The sequence below is a fragment of the Cottoperca gobio genome, chromosome 11, assembly GCF_900634415.1.
Source record: "Cottoperca gobio chromosome 11, fCotGob3.1, whole genome shotgun sequence".
NCBI lineage: Eukaryota > Metazoa > Chordata > Actinopteri > Perciformes > Bovichtidae > Cottoperca > Cottoperca gobio.
This window is the reverse complement of record NC_041365.1, coordinates 15469688-15495289: the sequence shown is the minus strand read 5'-3', so window position 1 is coordinate 15495289 and position 25602 is coordinate 15469688. Positions and strand designations below refer to the sequence as shown.

Here is a 25602-nt window from a genome sequence, read left to right as displayed (position 1 = left end):
TGTAAGAATTTCAGAAATGATTGATAAGTTACCCAAAGTGTCACCTTCACAATGTTTGTTTTGTCCAACCAATAGCACAAAACTATCAAAAAATATTATAAATTATTCAAATAGTTATCAAAATAGTTGCCAATACATTTTGCTTTCATAAGCTCTTCGTATGTTTTGTATGCAAAAATCTTAATTTCTAAAGTAACTAAAACTGTCAGATAAATGTAGTAGGGTAGAAATGACTATTTTCATCACTAGGATGGAGTGAAGTATAAAGTGGCAAAGAATGGAAATAGTGTACTTAGTTACTTTTCACCACTGATCACCAACTGAAGAAATAATGGAGTTTGTTTCGTAAGATCTGCGCAGCGTATTGTACGGTTTAAAATCTGTAAAAATGTTCTGGACTCACTAGAGAATTTAGGCATTTTTAGCTGCTAACTTTAAGTTACAATTTTGAATATCTCCATTTTGTTCACGTATGGTAATAAGCCGTGATTGCAGGTTGTTTTTGGATTTCACACTTCCAAGAGAAAAAGTGTCGCAGCTCGTGATCTTCCCGGGAATGTCACCACAGACACAAATGTGCTTTGGGCTGTAAGCCTCATCACCATGGTGTTACCTCATTCAACAGAGGATCGTTCGGTGTGTTTGTCCGTATGAAACTAAATTTAAATCCAGTTCTTAACCTCATAATATGAAGTGGCTTTGAGAGACAAACAGTGCACACACTCTCAACACAGTTTCATCACTTTATTACAGTAAATGAGTCCATATCATACATACACAGAACAGAGACGGACAGGTTTGTGTTTCTTTCTCTCTTTCTCATCTATCCCTCCAACGCTCCAACAGTCCACCAGGGCAGAATGACAGCAAAGTTAACAGCATTGGAGTAAAAAGTATTACCTACAAGTGACATTAACACACAACTGAGTTTTCAGAGAATCTGAAAACACAAAGAAAAAGTTACTGAGATTCGGTTTACTTAAAACTGTCGGGCCAAACATTTCTGCATGTTTCCTGGCAACACACACACACACACACACGGCTCTGTCTGCAGTCACAACACAAATGACTATTTCTGCCGTCTTGAAATCATTAGCAGCTCAGTTCTGAATGCCTTATAGCACATAATACAAAATGAAAATGCCCGAGTTCAAGCTGGACATCAAACTGTAAATTTCTCGTCCAACTAAACACTTTAAAAGTCAAGTCAGACATGATACAGCACTTTCTCTGAAAATGCCAGTCACCTGTTAGCTAAAACATGTTTTTCTCAATACTGCACAGTAATAATATATTGCAATCTGTCACAACACACAAAGTTCTGTTCCAAAATGAGAAAAATCAACAAGGAGACTTCAGCATTTTGAGGCTTTTTCTTTTTTATAGCCGCTGTTTTGAGATGTTTTTGAGCTTTAAATGTTTCATTTGAAATCTTTTGTCAGCTGGAACATATTTTCAGCAACAAGGTTCACGTTGCTCTGACTGTGTGTGTGTGCATCTCTTTACTGTGGAGGGACGGAAGGAGCTACTATAATTGTACAATAAAAGGGTAGATGGTTACCAAGGCCAAAAGTTAATAATAAAATAATTGGAAATGTGTCTTGAATATATGTTTCACTATAATTTGCATTAATGACTGAACATCTCCCTCTTGTGGAGAATCTGCAGCCTGCAAAATGTGATTTTCTTTTTTCAGTTAAAAGCCACTTCCATTAAAGCGCTTTACTAAACAAAACAGCTTCTTTTAAATGTAATCATAAAACAGTAAAACAAACATCGTTTCATACATTTTGCATTTATTATCCTGTATGGATCAACAGTAGGTTTAGATGGTTGGAGAGATGCTGCTAACATGACATGCCTCAGTCTTTTAGATGTTAAGAGGTCACATAATGTTTGAGGCGATTGTATTTTCCTACACAAAGTGAACAGAAAGAGAGCATTTTGGAACAGAACCCTTGACATGTTCATTCAACAGCCAGGTGCTCCCACAGAGGGCCGAACAGGGAGGGGAGCTGAGTCACGATGTTAGCAGCTACGTTACAATTTTCACTGGACTACAAGAGAGAGAGAGAAAGATCATCAACAAACATGGAGTAGGCTGATTCTTTTTTTCTTCTTTGCAGTATTTACATTTTGAATTGTGAAAAAAAGAAACTTATTTACAAAAATGCACAAACTAAGACTGCTTCATCGACAGGATGAGGGGGGGGGGGGGGAGAGATATAAACAACTCTGTAATAAAAAGTAAAAAGAGGAAAATAAAAATCAGTGATATTTACACGTGCGATAAGAGAAGGAGAGTGAAGGGGAAAAATGGCTTCTGAGATCGGAGGAAGAGACGAATCAGCCATGTTTGATTCCTCTGGGCTGGGTCACACCTTTTCATAGCCACAGGAAGTCTGACAGCTCTGAGTGTGACGCGCCCTGCAGAGTTAAACATGCTGGTTGGACTCTTCACAGCAAATAAAGCAGGTTAGCTGGGAGGAAACCCTCGGTGGGAAAGAGAATGAAAAATGCTCTCCACTCTCCTCGTACAAAATCAATGTGAATGTGCCGAATGTGGTGGAATAAAAAAAAGCATTTGTACTTTTTTAAAATAAATATATATATATATATATATATATATATATATATATATATATATATATATAAAAAAGGTTCAAAACAAACATGGCTGCAGTTTTTAAATATATATATATATATATATATATATATATATATATATATATATATATATATATATATATATATATATATATATATATATATATATATATATATATATATATATATATATATAAAAAAGGTTCAAAACAAACATGGCTGCAGTTTTTTTTTAAAAGCAGGTGGAGGCATGGAACAATAGTATCAAATATACTATACTACAAACTTTCAAGTGGTCGTCACGGCTTACTAAAGATCTGTATTGTTGACTGCTCTAATCCCTAAAACACTGGCTGTTCAGACTGCAGGTTGGAATATGGTTACACACACATATTTGTACTTCTATACTTGAGAGGAGGCCGACCTTGATAATACATTCTCCTTAACCTTGACCTCTAACAGCTCTATTTGCTCACTCATAGGGGGTGAAATTCAATTAGGTCCTCACAAAGACAGAAGTACAAGGAGCAAACAAACACAGTCACCTAACAGGAACTCCCTGCTTGAAATTGTCGAACATGTTTAACTACTATTCACATTAAGCCTTCCATTCATCTTCTCTACGCTTTGCTTCAGTGTTCATGTTATATTTGTTTCGACAAAGCTTTTTTTCCCTTGTAAAAACTGAAAATAAATGTTCACATAATTCAAGTGATGGAAGTAGTTTGCTTAAGAAGTGACATAATTTCAACTGACATTCAACTTTCAACACAAAAAATTAATTGACATGAAGTAAACCCCCCCCCCCCCATCGGGTTTTAATAAAACAAAAGCATTTTTTCCCCACACTAACATCAAGATGAGAACGATCTTTTAGCTAAAAGGGGAATTCCACCAAAAGTGACCTTTGATCAGATCACACTTGTGTTTAGTTTGCCAATTGTTTTTGAGAAATCTTACAGGTTCTTTTAGAGACACCTTTATACAGTAGTATGGTTAAATTAAAACCAGTCTATTGTTTTATCTGTATGAATACATGTCAACATTTAGTACAGAGTCGTAATTGAAGGGGAGCCATCAAGTAACTATATTTACCACATTTAAATACCTTTCAACGCTTTAAAATGTTTAATTTATCTTAAAACAATCAGACCTTTAAAAGCAGCAACAGTTGCCCTGATTCCAAGTTTTGACTTCTTAACATTAACCACATCGTGACCACAATTTCTTTAGGGAGGTTAGAAGGGGCGTAACTGTGGTTTTTTTTCTTCCGCAAGTAAATTCTGTAAACTATTTCTTTAAGAAGCACTGATCGCGTGACACAGAATCTCTACTCTATTACACAAGCTTTAATATCCGTTTACGTTTTGTATTGCTGCAATGATCTAGGAAAGTGGCATTCAGAGCGCTGCTGGTTTTCATCTAATCATCAAGTGAACACAACTAACTAGTTGGTCGGACACGGAACAAGCAGAGCACTGAGCAGCATCTAGTAATGTTTAGTAACGATTACTTGCACTCTATGGTTTCAACTTGTTTGCTCGGTTTCAAAAGGCTCATTTTCTAGATCTGCTTCTGCAGAGCAGCACATTCACACTTTCTTCACAACTGTACAAGTCTAAGATAGTTTGTTTGAGAGATTTAAACTTGTAATTGGATTTAAAATGTTGCACTAAATTACACTTTAAATTTGTATTATTTTTGAATGGTGCTGACAAATCAAACATGCAGCTCTCTGTGAAAAGCTTTGGATGAAAAGAAGCAGCATAACTGAGTCATGTTGTAGGCTGATGAATTTCTTAAGAGGAGTAGAATATTTGTTTCACAGCGTGATGTTTTTTAGATGGCTAGATAAAGCAAAGTGCATCCACACAAATGTATTATTAACAGCTTATAGTTGATTCGGAGAGGGGACAAAGACGGTATCGGCAGATACTCAAGGTTGCGGTATCGGACATGTGAAAGTGGTATTAAGCCGTCCCTACTCTTAACAGACAAAACTCTTTACAACAGGAAACAAACAGATGGATACGAGACGCGGTGACAGGTGAGTCAGCTTCCAGTCCAGTTTGTATAAAGTAATGCAGCAACTGAGCATGACTCACCTCCAACCAAACACTGATAACTGCTACCTGCTACCGATGAGGTTTCCTACTCTACCTGCCACTTAAGCGGGTAAATTAACAAGACATGGAGGTTTACTCTAAACCTGAACATCAGGCTGGATTGGTAAAATAATGTGGCTGGAGGATTGAGGAATTTATCATTGCCTGCATCCACTCTCCCGCCCTGAGTTGAATAAAACATCCTTTACCCTGATGACCTATTAGGGGCCAGTTCTGATCTTGGTCAGGCAGTGTACAGTTCAGATGCAAAAACACTGGAGAATATTAAAAAAATAATCTGAAGTGGAAAAAACTAAACTCTAAAGAGACTAAATGTTTTGTGACCACTTGATGCTTTCAATTAGTCAAATAAATAAAACACAAATATAAAGAAAAAAAGGAAAAGAATGTTGATAAAAAAAAAAAAAAAAAAAAGTTTATATTACAGAGGACCAGCCCCCACTATTGAACCTTCACAGACCACCCGAGCAGCAGCGAGACAACTGTGTGTGTGTGTGTGTGTGTGTGTGTGTGTGTGTGTGTGTAACAATCACCTGCCTTAGTTTCGACCCTGGCAGCTAAAGAACTAATGTTTGTTTGTTTAATGCATTTACTGTACAAAAACAGATCATCTAAGAGGAGAGCAAGCAGCATGGAAGAAAGCAGTAGTGCGTGCGTGTGTGCGTGTGCGTCTGAGATAAGGGTGAGGCTGGCAGGCAGGCAGGTGAGCAGCTGCTTCAGATGCTGTTAAGAGATCCTGGTACTGAACTGTGTTGAGATGAATCTGAGCCGGTACCATCTGAAGGACACAAGAGGAGACAAAAGAGTCAGTACCAAATTCCCAGCCCAGTACACAAAGGACCTGACAGCAATGTTTTTTACATGAAAGCCTTCATCTAATACAATATTAGATGTAGCTGAAAACATACTTAGACAAGATACACAAATGTGGTATTTAAGTTACTCTTTAATGAAAGTATTTCATTTTTCACTTTTATGAGAGAAAAGTCTTCAAATATGGGAACCATCTTTTCTTTGGACTAATGGACAATAGTGCTTTTGACACACTACACAATCAAATACATAAAATGGACTAACTTTCACACTAGCTAACTAAAAGAGAGTACATAATAACAACATCTAAAATAAACGTGTTAAATCAATTTAATTACACATTGTCACTAGTCAGGTCTGGATTTTTTTGTAATAGTATTCATTTTACACCAAATGTTAACACTTTCTATTCATTACATAACCATGACATTAACATTACAATAAAATTCTAATAACATTAACATAAGAGTTTCCCACCGTGGGCGGAAGCAGCTGTATGAGAGCGAGCGTGAGGAGGAATGAGGGTTGAGTTCAGCTGGGGCTGGATGGACAGCTCTGCAGAAAATTAAGAGTTTGTATTTAATGATGAGTCATATATCAAGAGGACAGCATCACACAACAATAGGGTAGTGTACACTGCATTATTTATACGTCCTCTGAGGTCGCAGCGTTGGCCCAAAACAAACCAAGAAACACCACCTGATTGTATTTAGCTTAACAGATGGTGACAATTTGGACAGACAAAATAAATCAACATAGTGCTGAAATTGAAATAAACGCTTTAATTAGTGTACTTGAATCTGTACCTGTGGTGCTGAAGTTGAAGAGCATCGGCAGTTCTCGGCTGCTGGGCAGTCGTGTGTTCGGCTGGCGCAGCTCGTCGAAGAAGGCGTGCGAACATGCCTCTAGTGGAGAGAAACGCGAGGCCGGCGTGTACTCCAGCAGCCGGGAGCAAAGAGCGATGGCCTCTGGAGGGGTGCGAGGTTTAAACACCTGAGGAACAAGAAGAGTTTAAGTCCAAATTTCTGCCAAAAATGACATCCACACTAAGCAACATCTAGCATCAATGTCTCTCTGTAGCTAAAGTCAAATGTATAAATAATCAAAAACACAAAGTATCATTGATATGAAGCACCGACATAAGAACATTGGTTAACAGAGGTGGCAGATTAATAACCTCAACTCCAAATTGTAAAACTGTTAATATGATTATTTTTTTCGATGTTCCATTTACAGTATTTCTTTTAGCAAACATTTGGTAAATGTAAAACCTCAGAAAGAAAACACCTTACAGAAGCAAAATGAAGCAATTGCATGCGGTTTTTAGAGTAAAAAACTATCTGTGTTGTAGTAAATGTTAAAGGGCCACTTCTCTTGGTTTTACGTTGTTTCTGTACTCTTGAGGTGTCACAGGGTTAATCGACTTTCAGAGAGAGAGGGCACTAAAGCACTTCAACTCGCAGATTTAAATAGACTGCGTGGGCAACAACACGTCCACAGGTATTCTCTCCTTTTGTTCTGATACACTGGTGTGTGATACATGTTTGGAACAAATACCTTTGGTACGTATACAGAAAAATTAACAAAATATGTCTCTTCAATGTCATACAAATACCTCGATAAATAAATAATTATACCTCTCAAAAGTTTTGAGATTGAGATTGAGATTCCACACATGGACTAATTCTACATGCCAGACAGTACAGGACTGGTGAAGACAGAGACTGTCCTGCTGGTGTTTGTCCTCTGGGATTTACTTACCTTGGTCCATGGATGAGCTTTGATCTGAGGAAACTTGAATTCTGTGTAGTTCGGGTTCATCTCTCGGATTTGTTCCCTTGTCGGGGTTCCTAGCACCTGAGAATAGATGTAGGAGTAGTATGAGCAGTGTTCTGTAGACACATACAGCTGTGTGATTGGCTGTGATTATTCTAGCAGTCTTTTATGATACCAATACATCAATACAAAATAAAAACCAAGGTAACATCCTACTGTGATGATCTCCACTGAAAACTTTATTACAACTGGCACACACTCACCTTGATAATCTCTACAAGCTGGTCCACCCCACTGTCACCGGGGAATATGGGCTGTCCGAGCAGCAGCTCGGCCAGTACGCAGCCTGCTGACCAGATGTCAATGTTTGCCGTGTAGTCGGTGGCACCAAAAATGAGCTCAGGTGCGCGATAATACCGCGAACAGATATACGACACGTTGGGTTCACCGCGGATCAGCTGCTTGGCGCTGGGGGAAAACACAAGAAATCAAATTAACGGTAAAGGAAAGAATGGCAAGGTCCAAGAGGATGAAAACTGAACTATTGTTTTTAACTTAACAGTGTGAAATGGTCCACAACGCAAAACAAACTTGGTCAACAAATATTGATACACGATAAATACAAGGCCACAAATAGACCCTGTGATCGGTATCAGCTGATACTACTTCCAGTGATCAGCCACACAAATCATTATCGGAGCACCCTTCTTAAGAAGTAGGTTTGTCATATTGAACAGTCCCAAGATGCATTTAAAACGGTTAATTCTTCCCTAAACCCTCAAACCGGCTGAATACCCCATCGGAGAACAGATACAGAGCTGTTTAATTCTGTTCTTTTGCACACACAGACATGCTACATCTCTTCATTTAGCCGTTAAAATCCATTTTCCATCTGTTCATGCAGCTCACCTGCCAAAGTCACACAGCTTGAGGATGGCAGTTTCTGGGTCGACAAGCAAGTTTTGGGGCTTGATGTCTCTGTGACACACGCCCTGGGAATGGATATAAGCCAGACTGCGAAACAACTGGTACATGTACACCTGAAGAGGCCAAAACACAAGAACACCACACTGTTAAAATAGAAACAAACTAAAATAATAACAGGTCAATAAAATAACAACAATATGGTGCTTTGTATTACTGTGTTAGTTTCAAATTGGTGGAGTAAAGATGCCCTCTTGTGAGAGGTTTAAGAACAACTAATTCTAAGACTTGTACAAACATTATATTACTTAAACACGGAAATGTCCTGGAAGGTAAAAGCAGAAAATTACCTTCACATATATGATAGGAATGATGCTCTTGGCCTTGTTAAAATGCCTGGCAACCCTGTAGACCGTCTCAGGTACAAAGTCCAGCACCAGGTTGAGATACACTTCATCTTTCTGTACAGCACAGGGCAGAGAGAGATCATCGTGTCAAAGATGTGTGATTTATTAGAAGTTTCAAAGCTCTGCCTATTGTTATAGGTTCACAACCATTTCATAATGTTAGAGGCAATGCTAATTCAAAGCATTGGGGACATTAACACCTCGTACTGAACTATACCACAAGCACAGACAAACTGCCTGACTGATGATTTACAAGTAAGATCTTTTTGTTTTAATACATGAAACGTTTCCAGTAATTTACTTCTCCAACTTTAAACTCAGAAGTGTTTCTATAATAATCAGTCAAAGAAATGGATAGCTTCTCTTTTTATTATTTTTAGGGTTGCTGTTATTTGCTTTCTGCTGCATCCGAGTAATTCTGTATTTTATTATCAGATATAATTTCTTCTGTTTTACTGTAATCTACTGAAACTACAGTACTGTGAGATCAGAGTGAATATCTTCATGTCTGCCTGAGGAAGATCTTGTAGATTGAAACGTTGCCTTGAAAAGAGAAATGACCACTTATATGGAGCCTTAAGGGGCCGTCCACAACAAGAACGATAACTATAAATATAACGATGTGAGAATCCACATTGATGTACGATAGCGCTCTGTTCTGTAAAGCACGGAAACAGTTAAAAAGTAGTCCTCACTGTGGTGCTGTGTGCATCTTTCAACACCACAAAGTTGAGGAGAGAGAGAGAGATGCCGTTTGTATGATTAAATACACTTTATTGCGGATACCCAAAATATTTTCAAAGAACATATTTATAATCCACTCTCCAGTGTGGAACAAAGTCACCTTTGTATTGGGATGCATTTTGATTGGCTGTCAGCGTTTGAACCGTTCATCAAATCACACTGTAAGTGACCACAGCGTCACTGTTGTTATAGTTGTGCTGTGAACTCTGCCAATCCACTTGAGTTAGAAAGATTTTGAAAACAAAAATATTTAGAGTAATCTTTGTAGTCAACGTTCTTGTTGTGGACGGCCCTTAATAGTGTGCAGACCTTCTTTATGCCCTGCTGGTAATTCTGTTTTGTCTCGCACCTGGGTACATTTGTTTGCATGTGCACACTCTTGGTCCAATGGTATATGAACATGCCATACACTTGCAAAAACAATTGAGAAGAAAACAAAAAACATGAGCTGTACCTTCTCTCCACTGGAGTAGAAGAAGTAACGTAGTCTGACAATGTTGCAGTGATCCAGCTTCCTCATGATCTGTAGTTCCCGATTCTGCAAAGACAAGAAAACCAATGAGTGAAGGTGGGAAATCAAGAAAACAGACCAAGCATGAGAAGAACTATAAAGAAAGAGAAAGCTTACGTACATGGAACAAATGCCAAACACGTTTATATCAACCTTAATATTTAAGAATGATTGTAAAAATTAAACAAAACATGTGGGAGACAACATCTGACCCAAGAGCAGATGAAAGGAATAAAAGGTTAGATCACAACGGATAAGAGAATGTGTGGAGAAATCAGTATATTACCTTGAACCTCTTATCCTGCAGCACCTTCTTAATGGCCACCATCTCTTGGCTGTCGATGAGGCGAGCTTGGTACACCACACCAAACGACCCATTGCCAATTACCTGTTAGGTTTTCACAAAAGTGGAAAGTCAGGACTGAAGAAATCAATGACAGCTCATCAGGTGACATACAGATATGATTTATAGGGCTGTTGTTCCTGACTGCTTTGCACTTATACAATTTGAGCTTATCTGTGTCAGTCCAGCTACAACAGAGAGTTAAAATGGAGTTTGCACTTCCAAATAACCTCTGTCACAGCTTTACAGTTTGTTTATTGTCAGTGTCTAAAATGGTGCAACCTCTTTAAAAGTAGGACATCAGTACATTTGTGATATTGGTTTTGGGGGAAGAGTCTGTCCCTCCTGTGTTTTTACAAAGAGCCGTGTTCACCAGTGCACAGCACAGGCAGGTTTATGCTAAAGCCCCCTTATATGTACATAAAAAAAAAACACAGCAAGGAGGATAAATATCTTCATTTTGAAGAAGTATTACTAACTTATTTTCCCCCCAACACTAGATTTGCATTAATGAATACTGTGTCTGACAGCAACGGTTACTTTTGTATTACTTTGGTTGTACTTCAGAGACATATTGATCAAATGCATTACATTAAAATATTTTCTCGCCAGAAATGAATTGGCAGTTTGACAATGAAAATAATCATATGTGGCAGCTTTAATTTATACATAAATGAGAATATGTATATTAGTTATTTCATCCTGTAGTAAAGCTGTGAAATTATAACAATAAATGTCAATGCAATGATTGGGATCAAGATTATTAAAAACCTAACACATTACAAATAAATATTTTTAGTTTTATGACATCTTGAGAACCTTCGACTGCAGCAGTCATTGGAAAAGTGTGAATATTTATAAAAAGCCAGTATATTAAAAATATTAACTTTGAGAAAAAACTTAAAATGAAACCACCAGAAGACACTAATCTTATCCCATGTCATTTCATTACTGACACAATTATGTCACATTTTCAGATCAGAGACACGATAGCTAACAGAAAGTAGGCTACAAAGTCAGCCTTGAAATGCCATAAATCTCAGCACCTGGCAATGTAATTATGGAGCCACGAGCATTGATCAACAATCTTATCAAATTCAGCCAGATATATTGCTGTCTTGTTGTGTAATGAGGTGATAAAAGTCTTAAGTTACAGTAGCAGATGATGTGATAAAGTTGTAATTCCATATCTAAAAAGGACAGAGCTTCTTCTGATCAAACTGTGAGGTCTTGGTTTTACTTCCTTGCTCACCTTGATGTCAGTGTAAGAGACCTCCTGTGGGCGGTCCGGTCCCTGACCTGGTGTGGCTACGACTGTCGTCACCTTCCCACTGTCTCCTAGGAAACAAGCAGGAAACAAGGTTATTATGAGGCCAGGGGATATATGAATAAAATGGCATGAGTCAGAACTCGTGATAGCAGGTAATCTGTTTATTGCTTTATTGTGCCAAAACTTGTAAAGATATAAAAAGGGTTATAGTGGGCTGTGGTTCCTCTGGCTCCTTTCTACAAGAGGTAATGTTATGAAACGGCCTCACAACGTAACCAAAGCAATATCCCCTGACATTCAACCCAGGAACCCTTGTTGCAGCCAGCCTTAAAATCTGGGCCGTCTGAATATGTAGGTTAATGACAGCCTGGTGAATGGATGTTAACTTTACGAAGCCCCCAAGGAAGTAGAAAGGAATGGCAGAGTTCATATTCAAGACAGTGTGACTAATTAAACAGAATGAACACATAAATAGCCACTTTCTCTGTCCTAGTAAACTGTTTTAAGGGATAACAGCCTTCCATACAAGGATTATTTTTGTTATATCATAAGAGCAGATATCCGGTAGAATACCTTGCAACGTGTACCTTTGTAAGATTTTTCTTTTACCTCAGAGACAAAAAGGAAAATGTATGCCACGAAAGCTTTCACATTTTGAAAAATCCTCTTGTATTGTGTCTTGGTTGTTTGAAACAGACTTCATGGTTGATATGTATTCATCTCAAGTGTGGTCAAAACTTTCTGTGGTCTAGGGATGTACTGAATGTCATTTTGTTTTTACTTCAAAGCTTCTATTGAGGTATTCAAGTGAAGCTACAATTGTCTTACCCTAGAGTTTCTGGTATTTTTGTTATATAAATGTAGTTTACGTTGCTGTTAGATTGCTGCTCGACCGACCATTATTTGACAGCAATGAAAATGTTGTTAAACGCCAACAAATATGGATTGAAGCTGAATATTTGGTTAGATAAAAACATGTTGTGAATCTTGGAAATGATTACATCTATCTTTTTTTATCAATACATTTTGACCGTTGGACTTTAAAAAGGCACTGGAGTTATTGGAAATGTTTGGATCATATGAGCCGAAAACAACCCTGAGCAGCCACCACTGAAATCTTATTCTACACATAGCATAATATTCAGTGGTATTCTCTGTAGCACAAAACTGTGTATAGTAATAAAAAGGTTCTTCAACAGCAACATAGGCTGATGACTGCCTGCAAACACTATTATACTGATACAACACTTTGTATACCTCCAAGGGGACTCCAAATCCCCACAACAATCCTATACTTTACCCTAAAAGCTACATTTAAAGTCATTGTGTTTTGTTGTTTTTACCAATACCTTCTTGGGCTAACTAAACACACATGAAACATACATCGAATAAAAAAGGTTTGTACAGGATACAGGTGACCTAGGAGTTTAAGGTGCAGACCATGATCAGCAACATCCCCAATTCCAGTCTGGCCTTGGACTTTAGTTGCATGTTTAAAATCCATGAAATGTCCTAAAGATAAAATTCCAGCTAGAATAGACAGTAAATTGTATGAACAGTGGAAGTTGTGGGAATTAGAGGAGCTTAAAAGTTTTTTTTGGTTGCTGAGCTGTGAAGGTTTCAAAGTGCAAAGAGAAAGAGATGAATGGTGTCGAAATGTCAGTTGACTTATAATAAGAGATGAAAGCACAGACATTCTGGTTAATTCAAGTCCATCTACTCTACTTTACACATCAACCACTACAAGTTATATATGTATTTCAGTCATTTAGACACAGTAGTAGAAAAATTTATATTTATAGCCAATTGATGGATATTTGTTTTCCTCTGCTACTACTTAAATAATAGAGGAGCCTTTTGCCATCTAGCTATCATTGTGCCGTATCACTGTCACCCTGAACATGTCTACATACTTAATGCTTTGTTTACCAAACAAGACAATGCGCTTATTGATATGAACCTATTGCAGCCAGAACTGCATGTCCTGGTGTTCTTGTGCATCCATATCCACGCACACACAGTAAACTGTCCTCAGCCATAAAAGTATGCTGGTCATCCAATAGGCACGGTGGCGATATCTGTTACAGCTGAAACTGTGAGGCCTGCAGAGCGACCGGGTCACTGGGTTCCCTTAACTCAATGACTGGGTTCATAATATGCACTCACACGGGGGCTCCAGGTTAAAAGTAGGACAGATGGTTAAAGGATACGTTTATGCCAACTGTCAATGTTGCTCCTCCTCTTACGTTTTTCTTGCTGATGCATCAGCAGTCAGTACAGCCAGCGAGATAGCATGGCACTTTTCCTGCTGCTATTTATTTCTTACAGCATGAAAAACAACTTCGTCAGGCTTGAAACTTCCCTGAGGTTAATAATATATCACAATAAAGACGGTGTCTTACTCTGGAATCGTCGGTGTGTCCATGGTGTGTCCATTTTATTATTGTCTCATTGTGTCCAAGTTCAGCGTTTGTGTCACACTGCTTCCTGTCTTTCACCTGACATTCACAGAAGGAAACTCAAGTCTCCATGAGGAAATAATCCCCTACAAAACATGCTATTTTTCAAACCGTTACATCTACACCCATTCTTTAGTGGACAATTTCCAGTCAAGTTTTGACACTACAAAGTCTGTATTTTAAAAACACTGAAAACAGCAAATGTTGCAAGAAGCGCATGGAATACACACTGCCCCACCATAATGACAATACAACATGAAATATGAGAATCTACACAAACTATTCCTTATAAACCAGCAGATTTTTTTATTTTAATGTATTGTCTTCATATACAGAAAACAAACTTAAAGCCAAGTAGCTTCAAGAGAGTTAAGTTTACCTTATTAATATGCAGTTCAATGCAGCAAGATCTTCCAAAAATCAAACCAGGCCATCTACTCTATAGGGAGAACCTCTGGTGTAAGCTTGAGGTTTTTATCAAGTATCTATTGTTTTAGAGTTATTATGCCCATGTGACAGTCTACCACAAAAACAGAATCAACACATTGTCCACTTTGCAGTGGATCATGACTATGTCTTTCAGTAAACTTAATCAAATGTACATTAAGCAATTGTGGACAAAAACAATCTTGATACCACCGTATGTTCTGTATGTAACTGTGTTGGTCGTATGATCAAAAAATGAAATCATAACTGTCTTTGTAGTGTTTCCCAAGGAGATAACAATGATGATGCTGTTAAAGGGAAAATCCATCCTATAGTAACAATGTTTTTCCGCAATTTTTTACAGCTTAATTTAATTTCCCTTCCCGTTGTCAGCTAATTTTGACGGCTCCAGGGCTGTTTAAACTACTGATTGTACTATTTTTTGTATGCCTGCCGATTTTAATAGTTTAATGCTAGATTCGGACATTCTGGGCGACACATGAGCCAGACTTTGTTGTGGAGGAATTTTGGCGTATGGAGGAGGAAGAGGTCGTTTGTTGTCGGTTTTCTACCTTTTGAGCAAAAGGGAATACCACAGCACTTTTTCTCTGTTTTCTATGGTCATTTGGATTCTGGATTTCAAAAATATTTGCGACTTTCTACCAAATAGACAGCCCAGTTTTATGAAATTACCATTGTTTCAGCGCTGAAATAATTATTTAGCCTGCACAGCGAAGAGACACAGACTGTGGTGATGATGTCACCCAGAGACAAATCCTGGAGCTGCTCCACAGACAGTGAATAATGGAACAACTGCTTGGATGCTGTCACAGCAGCCATGGTAATTATACTGAAATGTGGGGAAGTTTTCTGATTTACTACCGTGAGCCCTATTTATAAATCCCCTAGGGTGTTATATCTCAACAATATACAAAAACCCTTTAACAAAAGGTCAGCTAAGGAAATCATCATTTCCCTAGTTGATATGAAATTAGTAAATATTGCAGCGGAATAAATCTGTGGAAATGTATCTATATCAGGAAAAATGCCATCACATTGAAATAGTTTATGTGTCATTCAAGTACAAGTGTCATCTCTTTCATCATGCTGACAAGACAGGTCTGGGCTTGTCAGTTTCTCAGAGGGACATTTGCACCAGCTGCTATAATGTGTCAGATACTCTATGCTACAAACTACTTGAATAAGTAAGCAGGTGGGTAACAATCATATTACTTAATCTACCTGCCATTTCTAACCCATAAAGTGGCAGATTAGTAGTTTCATTTTGTTTAGGTTCACATTGTGTAACCAAAACAAGCTTGATCCCCAAAGTTCAATTTCAAACTGAAAAATACCATACCACATTCTTAACATGCAGTATGAGGAGTATTATATAAAACAGTAATGAAAACCCTTAACATCCCTTTATCTTACATACTCCACTATTTTTAATAATGACAGGTCGCTAGTTGGTATGGCAACACAACATCCTTGATGCTCCATGACCAAGTCAAATTTTACCACTAATTAAAAATATAAAAATCGCATCATTCTCTCACAAATATCTGAGTAACTAGGTTAATCCTTCCTCTTGAAATAGCCTCGAGGTCTCCCCAACCTGACAACCTATCCATCAATCATCTTTACCAGCTGAAGGCAACATCAAGGGCTTTAAGGGCCTCAGGCAGTGTTGCTAAGGGAGAGCGACAAAAACAAGGCTCACCCTGCTTAGAACTGGAGATGACCTCCCATTTGGGCTTTAATATCAAAGTCACACAGCGCTGCCTGCTAATGGATGATAAGGTTTGGATTAAAACATGCACACACACATACAGATCTCTGCTTACACCTGTCACTATGGTGATAAAGAGGCGTACTATAACTCCATCTCAGACAGAGGAAACCTACTCATTGGCATCCCAGTAGACAGCCAGCTCTTGTACTAGATATGCATCACTTGCATCCTCCAGGCGTCTGCCACCTGCTGCTAAGCCTTTGCCCCACAGGTGACCTTGGTGAACAGGCAACTTTCCGCCCTGACCCTTCTCCAGGCGAGCCAGGTTGATAGCTGATGCCGCAATCTCAAAGAACACCCACACAAAGATCACTGAATGCAGCACTCAAGCTCGGGTATTTGAGTCTAGCTTAGCCACAAAGAACAACAGAGCCTCGTTTTAGTGCTCACTCACATTGACCACAGTGAAATCAAATGATCCTCAGTTTGTAATTTATTTATAAGTACATCAGATTATTCGTTAATATGGACTGACGTAGCACTGGGTTGTAGTACTGACCAGCTAGCTGCTTAGTTTGACATCAGTAGGGGAACTAGTAACATACAAAACAAGTGGCTAACCATAGCAGGCTAACTAGTTAGCATGCTAGCAGGTTGGTTACCACTACACAACAGCAATAACGACTTTACTCCGTGTTGTGACGAAAAACACTGGCATGGGTTTTTGAGGTAAAAGCATATAATGTAATTTATTGGATAGACATACTCTAATAAAAAGCTGGTGACTAATTAGAACTTACTGGCAAGCTTAAGGTTCGAACATCCCGACGAGCTGCTGCCGGAGGCCTGCGGGACCCCGGACTTTCCTGTGCTGCTCCCCACGGCAGCGGCTGATCCGGTGGACGCAGCGGCGGTTCCTGGAACACCTGGCGGCTCAGCAAACGAGCTGGTCCTGGGCCGCCCGCTGCCGCTCATATCTCTGTGCAGGGGTCAGGGTTGTTTTTTCACTATTTTCCGCCTGGCGACTATTAATTATAAATACCCGGCAGCGAATAATCGTGGAAAGACACACCGAGAAATACCGCTCCCGTTGCCGCCGGCTGTCTGGGCTGATAGCTGTTGCTAGACACCTAGAAACAGAACGCTCGCATTGCCACCTGGGAAATGTAGTTCGATGTAGCTGTTGCTCAGGTTTGATGAAAAGGCTTTCACAAATTAAAACAACTACAAATTTAAAATGACTTAACAGTGGATGTAGGCCAAGGAAAGAGCAATACTCACAGTGTGTGTGTGTATATATTTATACATATATACATATATATACATATATACTCACAGTGTGTGTGTGTATATATTTATACATATATACATATATATACATATACATATATATATATATATATATATATATATATATATATATAAATATATATATATATATATATATATATATATATATAAATATATATATATATATATATATATATATATATATATATATATATATATATATAAATATATATATATATATATATATAAAACCACAAAAATTAAAGGCTAAACATTTTAGTGTTTAGATAAAAATCTCAGATAAATCACTGATTTATTTAGCCTGTTTGTTGCAAATTGCCCTGCACTTTATCCTAACAGTACAGAGATTATTTTTACACCATAGATTAGAGCAGCTGGCCAATAATCACTTTGTATCCTCATTATGAATTATGCTAATAAGCAGGCTTACTGCTTGTAGAAATATAGTAAACAAAAAATATTAATGGAGAGAAAATACTTTTTCAAAAATTCCATGAATGACACACTCGGGAGGTTAATCATTGTGATGTTGTTTAAATCTTCAACTAGAATTACTTTAAATGAAGGGATTTTTCTGTTAACATATTTCAATATAATCAGAGTTGTGATGACTTGTTTTGCTCGGGTTAAACATACTTAAGTATTGACTGGTAAAGGCCTCTTGGCTTATTTGTTTTGAGGTCGGCAGGGTTGTTGTAACTTCCAGTTTCCCACATTGTTTTTGCAGATATGGAAAGCTCTTGGACCAGTTCCCCTTATCTTAACCTACCTCTCACCCAATATGACCCTAATCTAAAAGGTTTTAATCCAATTAGCACTTTTAACACTGAGATTCTTGGTAAAGGCCAGTTGGAGAAGTACACATTGTATGTTCCAGGGATTTGGGGGACTTGCCTGGTGGGTTTACGTGGCTGCATCTGTAGATCCTGCTCATTTGTCTATATTCACATTTGTTAGAGTGAGGAATTTGCATCAGCTATTCTCGCTTGTCTCCACTGTCCACTTGGAAAGAGCAAAGTCAAAGTAGAGATTGCAATAAATCAGGGAGTACTATCAAAGTGATAATTTCTGTATGTGGATTGGTATATAAGACATACAATTTGGTGAAACATTAAAAACTTTATAAAACACTAGAGAAATTCAAGGATGTGAAATAAATTCGAGGACACAAGACATTGTGTTAGATCTTTAATATTTTCAATATTTAGGTTTTTTTGTTGTTGTTTAGAAATATTGCACATGGTCAACATGCCTGCTTATGAGATAACACTCACCTCGCTCATCCTAAAATTCCTTCTCCAAAGTAAGGACAGTTTATTTTTAAGCACAATCATACAGTGTACACACATACATGTGTGTGTATGCACAAATGTCTGTGTGGGTGTGTGCATGCGTGCATGGGATTGCACATGCATACAGATGGACACTTTACAGCCCTAACCCCCAAAGAGATGTGAATTGATAGTCCTCTATTACCTGTGTGTATTCATATATATTTATATATTTTATATCCTGAATATATATTTTATATATATCCTGAATCAACTGGGTTTGATAACAGTCAAGATGGCAGACAAAATAGTCATGGTGACTATAAAAATACTGTCTCTAGAGTAGAATATAGAATGTAGAATACAATGAAAAATATACTATTAATGATGTTGCCGTGTGGAGAAAGAACAAGAGGTTGGTTGTGTTAACACACTACCCACATGTGCCAAAACATACACACACACACCCAAACACAGACCTAAATGCACATATATGGAAATACCAGTATATATATTTTTTCACACATCCAACTGTATACAGAGAAAAAAGAGAGATACCCATAACAATAACTAACCCCACTCTTCACCAAAGAAGCAAAGAGCCAAAAAGTGCTATTCAAAAATTGTCTTTGACTTTTAGTAAGTTATACTCTCTATCTCTTCGACAATAACAATAATTGTGTGATTCTTTTTTGTTTTGTTTTATACCATAGTTAAAGACAGTATCACAACAGCTCATTCCTCTCACTGACTGACTGCACTGGATTTAATATCTGTGGCACAGAGCCATCCCCCGAAAACAAAATAACCCACCCATTTCCAAAAAAATAAATGTCCTATTGCACCATTTGACGGGAAAGGATAAAGTGTCGAGAAGAGAGGGAAGAGGGGAGGGCTCCAGAGACTGCCCTCCAGGGCTGGTCTAGGATCTGCTTTCCCTGAACTAACCCTAACCAGAACCATCCTGAGCTACATAGCGCTTGACCCGGGACCAGTGCTTAAGGGCACTTTCTAACAACACTTGAGGGGTCGAGGGAGGTAAAGAAGGGAGGAGAGGAGAAATGAGTTGAAATAAGGGGAAAAGCAGGGAGGACAAGGGGAGGAATAAGGTGGTTGATAACATACGGAACAAGGTTATTATTTTTTCTACTAAAACAATCTCTAAAAACAATACTTTCCTGATTTTACTTGCGGCGAGAAGGGCCACACAAATTGTGCAAACACCTGATTTCAACGTTTTTACAAAACGACAAACGCCCCTGCTCCCCCACTTCTGTGTCTGCTGAGAAATCGAAGAGGAGGGAATGGGGGAGAAGGGGGGAGAGAATCGCCCCAGGTACAATTAAAAGTGGGGGTCACAGACTGATTTGTCCCCTTCTTTGTCCAGAGTTTTTTTTTTTTTGTGATTTTTTTTATGCTGGAGAAGAAACACAATAGAGCCACAAGAGAAAAACAGGCCACGGTAAAACTGGTTATTTCCACGGCAACGATAACGAGAGAAAGCAACATTATATCCACTGGGAGATTCAGAGAAGTTTGGTTAAAATTCTACTTTTTCTCTCTGTTGGTAAGCTTGTCATGTTGTAGTCCTTATTCACTATTATTATCTGTCTTCCTATAGTTGGAATATGAATCTTCCATCTAATGAGCATCGTCCAGGTTCTTCTTCTGCCTTGTCTCTGCGCTCTGTCGGGAGCCGGTCAGCGTCGAACTTAACGTTGATTCTTCAAAGCCTCACAACCAATAGTCTCTTTACATAATCTCTTTACGGTGCCTGTTCACACAGGCTGTGGGGAGGGGACCCCAACAGACATACAGACATATATATATATGTATATATATATAATCAGCTCCCGCCAATGAGGACTCTGTCTTTCATAATGGCAATAACTGAAGGTGCAAAGATTGGTCACACTACATCCCAACTCCTGCCTTCTTTTTGTTTTTTCAGGAGCGAATAGATTTCATGCTTTCAGTTTCTCTTCTCACTACAATCACTAAAAACTGTGCAGGCCAATGGCTTGGTCAGACCAGGGTTGACTATGTTTGTGTACGAGTGCTCACACTGCACAGATGTGTCCATGCACTGCGTGTGTTTGTGTGTGTGTGTACTGTATATGTGTGTGTGTGTGTGTGCTGTCTGTCTTGCAGCATCGAGGGGCTGTGGAATATCAGTGGAGGTCGTTGGGGTTGTGTTTGCGTCCCGACCACTGTGCTGAGGAGTGGAAGGGCGAGAAGGAGGTCAAGTCAATGGCATCTGAGGGCTGGCTGGCTGGCAACAGCAAACTGCATCTGCACAATAAGTGACAAAGTGCCTTTGTGTGTCATGGTCCTTGGTGGCTGCTCCTGGGGACTGCCAACCAAGAGTAACAGTCTGATTTGGTAAGGGTGTGTGTGCATGTGTGTTTATGTGGGATCATGTGCATGCTGAAGATTACATATGCACCAGTTTGTGTGTGTGCCAGAGAGTTTGTGTGTCAAACTACAAACTACTGTACAAATGTGCTGAGAGCAGACCCGGGCAAAGTGTTAACTGAAAATATTCTGGATACTTGGGGAAAAAAGCGAAAACAATACTACAAGAAGCGCTTGACTCGTTAGGATTTGCAAGTGATTCGTCTACTTTTGAGGCTTTTTTAAAAATGAAAGTCTGATTAGACGAAAGAAGCGCACCTTGAGTAGTTTGAATATTTGTGACCACATTAAAATGTATTTGTGCCCAGGTCTGGTGGAGATTAGTGCCAGAAGAAACGGATCCCGCTGGAGCCATTCACAGTACTGGTTCAACACATACAAGAACATTCTGCGGGGATGACACACTCCTCTCTCTCTTTCTTCTTTTCCTTGATTTTTCCACTTTGTTATCCTCGTCAGCTTATGATCCTTCGCTTTTCGGCTCCTCGGGGCCACGGCCTTTGTCTCCTTGCTGCTCTGCCCCTCCGTCCTCCCGGGCTGATTGATTGTAAGAGGAGCTGTGGGTCGGAGCAGGGTTGACTTCAGCTAACCCTCCTAACACTCCAAGCTCGAGGGTTCCAGGCGTGGCCGTCTGCATGATCTTCTGACGAACTTCGCGGATCTTCAGCTGCAGACACACCTTGGTGGGGAAGGTGTCCGAGTAGCGTGCCTGGAAGGCAGCTGTGGCCTGAGCTGGAAGAAGATAGAGAGGTAGCTATAAAAACTGTATGATATCAAGTATTGCATAATGGTAAACATATTTATACGTATAGATGCATATACACTTACTACATTCCTGGTTACATCCAGTGTATTCATTTGCAATAACTCCCTAATTTATATTACTTTATTGTATATTTTATCCCTTACTTTAACGTGCACTATTTTATGTTAGAGTGTCATTTCTTTCTACTTCCATGATCTTCTTTTTCTTTATTTTATACATATTTAATTTTCATTGTTGGTGTTTCATTGCCAACGACTGCTTCTATGTAATTGTTGTGCAAATAATAAATAAATAACTTGTACTTGTATAAACATATATCCTGTGTGACACTCCTTCAGGCTGCAATTGCTTGTGCATTTGTTTGTGTTTATTCAGCAGTTTGCGTCGCATACAGATAACCATAATTCAGTTGTTGCTTAATTTAATAATCATATTTGTATGATATTGTGAAATATTACAAAGGTGTGAATGATTGTGGATTGTCTTCCTATTTCAACCTTCAAATTAGTTTTGGAGTTTTGAAATGATATTAAAGTGAGAGTTTGTTTTGAAATGTGAGGCAGAGAAAGTAGTTTCAGTGCGTAGTATTACCGTTTTAGCTGAAATAAAGGAACAGACCTTTTGAACTGAAGTAAGGTTTGCTTGTGCAGTTTAATAAAAGTCCACTATTTAATCTTACCGTGACACTGTGTACTATCTACTGGTGGTTTACCTGAGGGAAAGAATCCATGTTCCTGAAACAGCTGCATGACCAGGGCCCGGCGCTGATCCAGAGTTCTACGCAGAGACGAGTAGGGTACCCGGTCTAAATCTCCAAGAAGATCCTCTCCTTCTGTACCTGGTTGAACGAGGGGGAACATCGTGTCACTGTCAAGGCACCTTTTGAGCATTTCTGCAGCTGCTGCCTCTGATGTAACTGCCATACCTGCTCTGTCGAAGGTGAAGATTTCTCCCTCACACTTGGCGGCGCTCTTGGGTGTGTTGGGCTCCGAGCTGCAGCTGGAGAGACGTCGGGTCTTCCTCTTCGGGGAGCTGGGGTCTTCTGCGGTCAGCTCCAGATCTAAACACATGACATGTGGAGGATGAAGAAGGGGAACAGGGATGAAAAGGGGGATAACAGAGTATGAAGAGAGAGGGGGGACACATAGGAAGTGAGGACATTGTTGGAAGGGTAGAGAGTGATGAAATGTAAGGGGGATTTGGAGAGGACAATGGGGTGGTGAGAGGAGAAAGAGCAAAAGAAGAAAAGGAGGAATTAGAATAGGGCAGTGTAATAAAACAACGAAGAATGTAATAAGACAAAAAGTCTTAAACTCCAAATAAGATATCCAAATAACAAAAAGGCTATTAAAATGTCATTTGTTTGACAATATTTATTAAATTGCACTACAATTATTTATTTGAATCAAATAAGTGGTGAAATGTAACTAAGTACATTTACTTACTGTATTTCAGTGCAAATTCAAGGTCCTTCTACTTTACTTGAGTATTTCCATTTGATGATGCTCAATACCTTTACTCCACTACATTTGTCTGAAAGCTTTACTTACTTTTCAGATTATACATTTATCCTCAAATGTGGTGATTTTGAATGTTGATGTTTGTGATAAACTGAAGGATGAAGTGTTCCTTTATGTGTTGAGAAGAATTCTCCTTCTTCAGCTAAATAAAGTCTTTAAAAGCCTCTTGGATCAGCTGGAGAATGCTTCTTCACAAAGATGAAAACTGTTTGTCTGAGACACTTATGAAAAGTTGACTTTTTAGAGACACGTGTTTCTCACAGGACAGGTTTTGAATGCTTGTACTGGAGTATTTTAACTGTGTGGTATTAGTACTTTCACTGAAGTAAAGGATCTGTGTACTTCCTCCACCACTGGATCATAGTTAGTATCTCTCTGCATCTCACCGGTGGAGTTACGTCTCTTCCTGCGGTAGCTTCCCAGGATGGCTCTCGGTGAGGTGGCCAGACTCTGCAGAGTGGGCGAAGGAAGGACCTCCTCTGGGTTAAACTCTGGAAGCTCAGCAAAACGCTCCTCGAAGTACGTCTCCGACAAGACCCTGCACACAGAGAACACAGCGCTCGTGTCAGTCCCCAGCCCAGTAATGCACATTCCTCATGCCTTAGGGCTGAGTTCTGCCAGGGCTTTCTCTTCTCTGTGGCCACCACTCTCTCACTGTCTAAATAAAGAATATAAAGGGTGAGCACTCTGCCCACTCACATTCAGTAAACAAAGAGATTCCACCATCATTTTATGGAGTTGGAGGTTTGGTCACAAACTAAAGACAGATACTAGATGCCACAATGTGCGAAAATCAGAGTCCTGTCCAGGGCGCTGCATCTCATCTTCAAGCTGCTTCATGCAATAACAACAGAAGATAAGCTACTGTTATATGAGCTCTCTCAGCTTGAGAGAATGCAAACTGTTAAAATAGACAGAACATTGTCTTACAAACGACCAGAAAGACAGAAGGACCAGGCAGACTTGTTTTACTTTGCTTTTGGCACGGAGTATACGAGAGCCATAACTAAAGTCTGATCAGCGAGGATGGCTCCGGACTTTAATAAAAGCTTATCTGGCAGGCAAAGACGAGACTGGGCTTAAATCATAACAAAGCACTTAATGTCTTACATTCAATTCCTCATTTACGGGCACTAACACCTTCCGTGTCACTTTGAAAATTCTGAAACCCTGAGGTTCCTTTAGATACCAAACCTGCTCGGATATATTTGATTCAATAAAAAAGGAATTAATTCCCACAGCTAATGACTCGTGCCCTTCTACTGCCAAAATTGTCCCACTTACTTTTCGAGAGAGTCAGGTGTCTTTTTGAGCGGTGGGGGTCTGAACTTGGTCTTCTTTGAGGAAGAGGGGGGATCTCTTTCCGCAGGGGGAGGGGGAGGGGGGTCCAAACCTGGGGGTGGTGGAGGAGGGGTGCGAGGTCCAGCCTGGCAAGAGAGCAAGAGTTTGAGAAAGAGACGGGTGAAACTGGTCCCACCGCAGCCCTGCTGTACAATCCCTTCATCAAAGAGTCAAAGTCTATCACGTGACCTGTGTTGAAATAGACGACAGGAGGGTATTTCTGTCTCTATTACTAGTCACATTTTCCCTGGACAATATCTTTGTTTATCAGGGTACGGAGAACTGTTTGTTACCGTGTCAGCTGTAATATCGTTTCCAGCTCTAAAGGTTCTAAAGGATTGAACAGTCTGGTTTGCTGTGGGGGAAAACTGTTGAAAACCACCAAGGAAAATACATTCTGGTGTATTCTTGTACAGTTGTGCAATTGTACAATTCACAGATATGATCTGACTTCCTTAGAGAAGTTTGTAAAGAAGAAGAGATTAAGAAACGTGTCAATCGGCCTCTGAAGATCTTTAAGCAAAGACATGTTTGATGAGAGAAGGGACAGAATCATATATCTTCTCACCTCTTTGCTGCGGTCTCCCTTTTTTTCACTGTTCTCCTTCATCCCTCTCTCTTGCTCTCTGTACATGTCGCTTCGTTTCTCTCGGCTGTGTCCATCTCGGAGGTTTTCCTCTTTAATGGACAGACCGATGTCTTCCTCTTTCTTAACTGGAACGGATCATTTCAGACTTTAATGTTAAAATACTCACCTCATTCATAACATTTGTTTAAAAGTTGCACATGCGCAACTTTCCAATAGTCTTACGGCGTAATTCTTAATCCTGCAAGCTC

The 25602-nt window shown here is 39.2% G+C and overlaps 2 protein-coding genes across 6 annotated transcripts in view; both read right to left on the bottom strand.

The window, feature by feature from the left end:
- Nucleotides 1–2796: 2796 nt before the first annotated feature.
- Nucleotides 2797–17305, bottom strand: gsk3aa (glycogen synthase kinase 3 alpha a). Its single transcript, XM_029442994.1, has 11 exons — nucleotides 16942–17305; nucleotides 11504–11589; nucleotides 10195–10296; nucleotides 9852–9935; nucleotides 8597–8707; nucleotides 8232–8362; nucleotides 7586–7790; nucleotides 7308–7403; nucleotides 6353–6539; nucleotides 6024–6101; nucleotides 2797–5511 (listed from the first exon to the last, which is right to left on the bottom strand). The coding sequence occupies exons 1-11, from the start codon at nucleotides 17114–17116 to the stop codon at nucleotides 5450–5452; spliced, it is 1317 nt and encodes a 438-aa protein (XP_029298854.1). The 5' UTR covers nucleotides 17117–17305; the 3' UTR covers nucleotides 2797–5449.
- A 1321-nt stretch (nucleotides 17306–18626) lies between these two features.
- The window catches only part of cica (capicua transcriptional repressor a), a 40082-nt gene continuing 33106 nt past the window's right edge, over nucleotides 18627–25602 (bottom strand). For all 5 annotated transcript variants that reach the window (XM_029442603.1, XM_029442606.1, XM_029442607.1 and 2 more), the window contains 6 exons: nucleotides 25334–25479; nucleotides 24709–24851; nucleotides 23811–23962; nucleotides 22830–22964; nucleotides 22617–22742; nucleotides 18627–21870 (listed from right to left, as the gene is read on the bottom strand). In XM_029442603.1, the coding sequence (XP_029298463.1) occupies nucleotides 21599–21870; nucleotides 22617–22742; nucleotides 22830–22964; nucleotides 23811–23962; nucleotides 24709–24851; nucleotides 25334–25479 (974 nt within the window). In that variant the 3' untranslated portion in view covers nucleotides 18627–21598. The remainder of the gene's footprint in view (nucleotides 21871–22616; nucleotides 22743–22829; nucleotides 22965–23810; nucleotides 23963–24708; nucleotides 24852–25333; nucleotides 25480–25602) is intronic.

What these genes read in the sequence shown, in the direction of transcription:
- gsk3aa (XM_029442994.1), bottom strand. Translation starts at nt 17,116, where the DNA reads ATGAGCGGCAGCGGGCGGCCCAGGACCAGCTCGTTTGCTGAGCCGCCA. An exon ending in TTCGAACCTTAAGCTTGCCA is followed by an intron (nt 11,590 to 16,941) that starts GTAAGTTCTAAT and finishes CTTGTTTCCTAG; the next exon opens with GAGACAGTGGGAAGGTGACG. An exon ending in TTCCTATCATATATGTGAAG is followed by an intron (nt 8,363 to 8,596) that starts GTAATTTTCTGC and finishes TGGCCTCTTCAG; the next exon opens with GTGTACATGTACCAGTTGTT.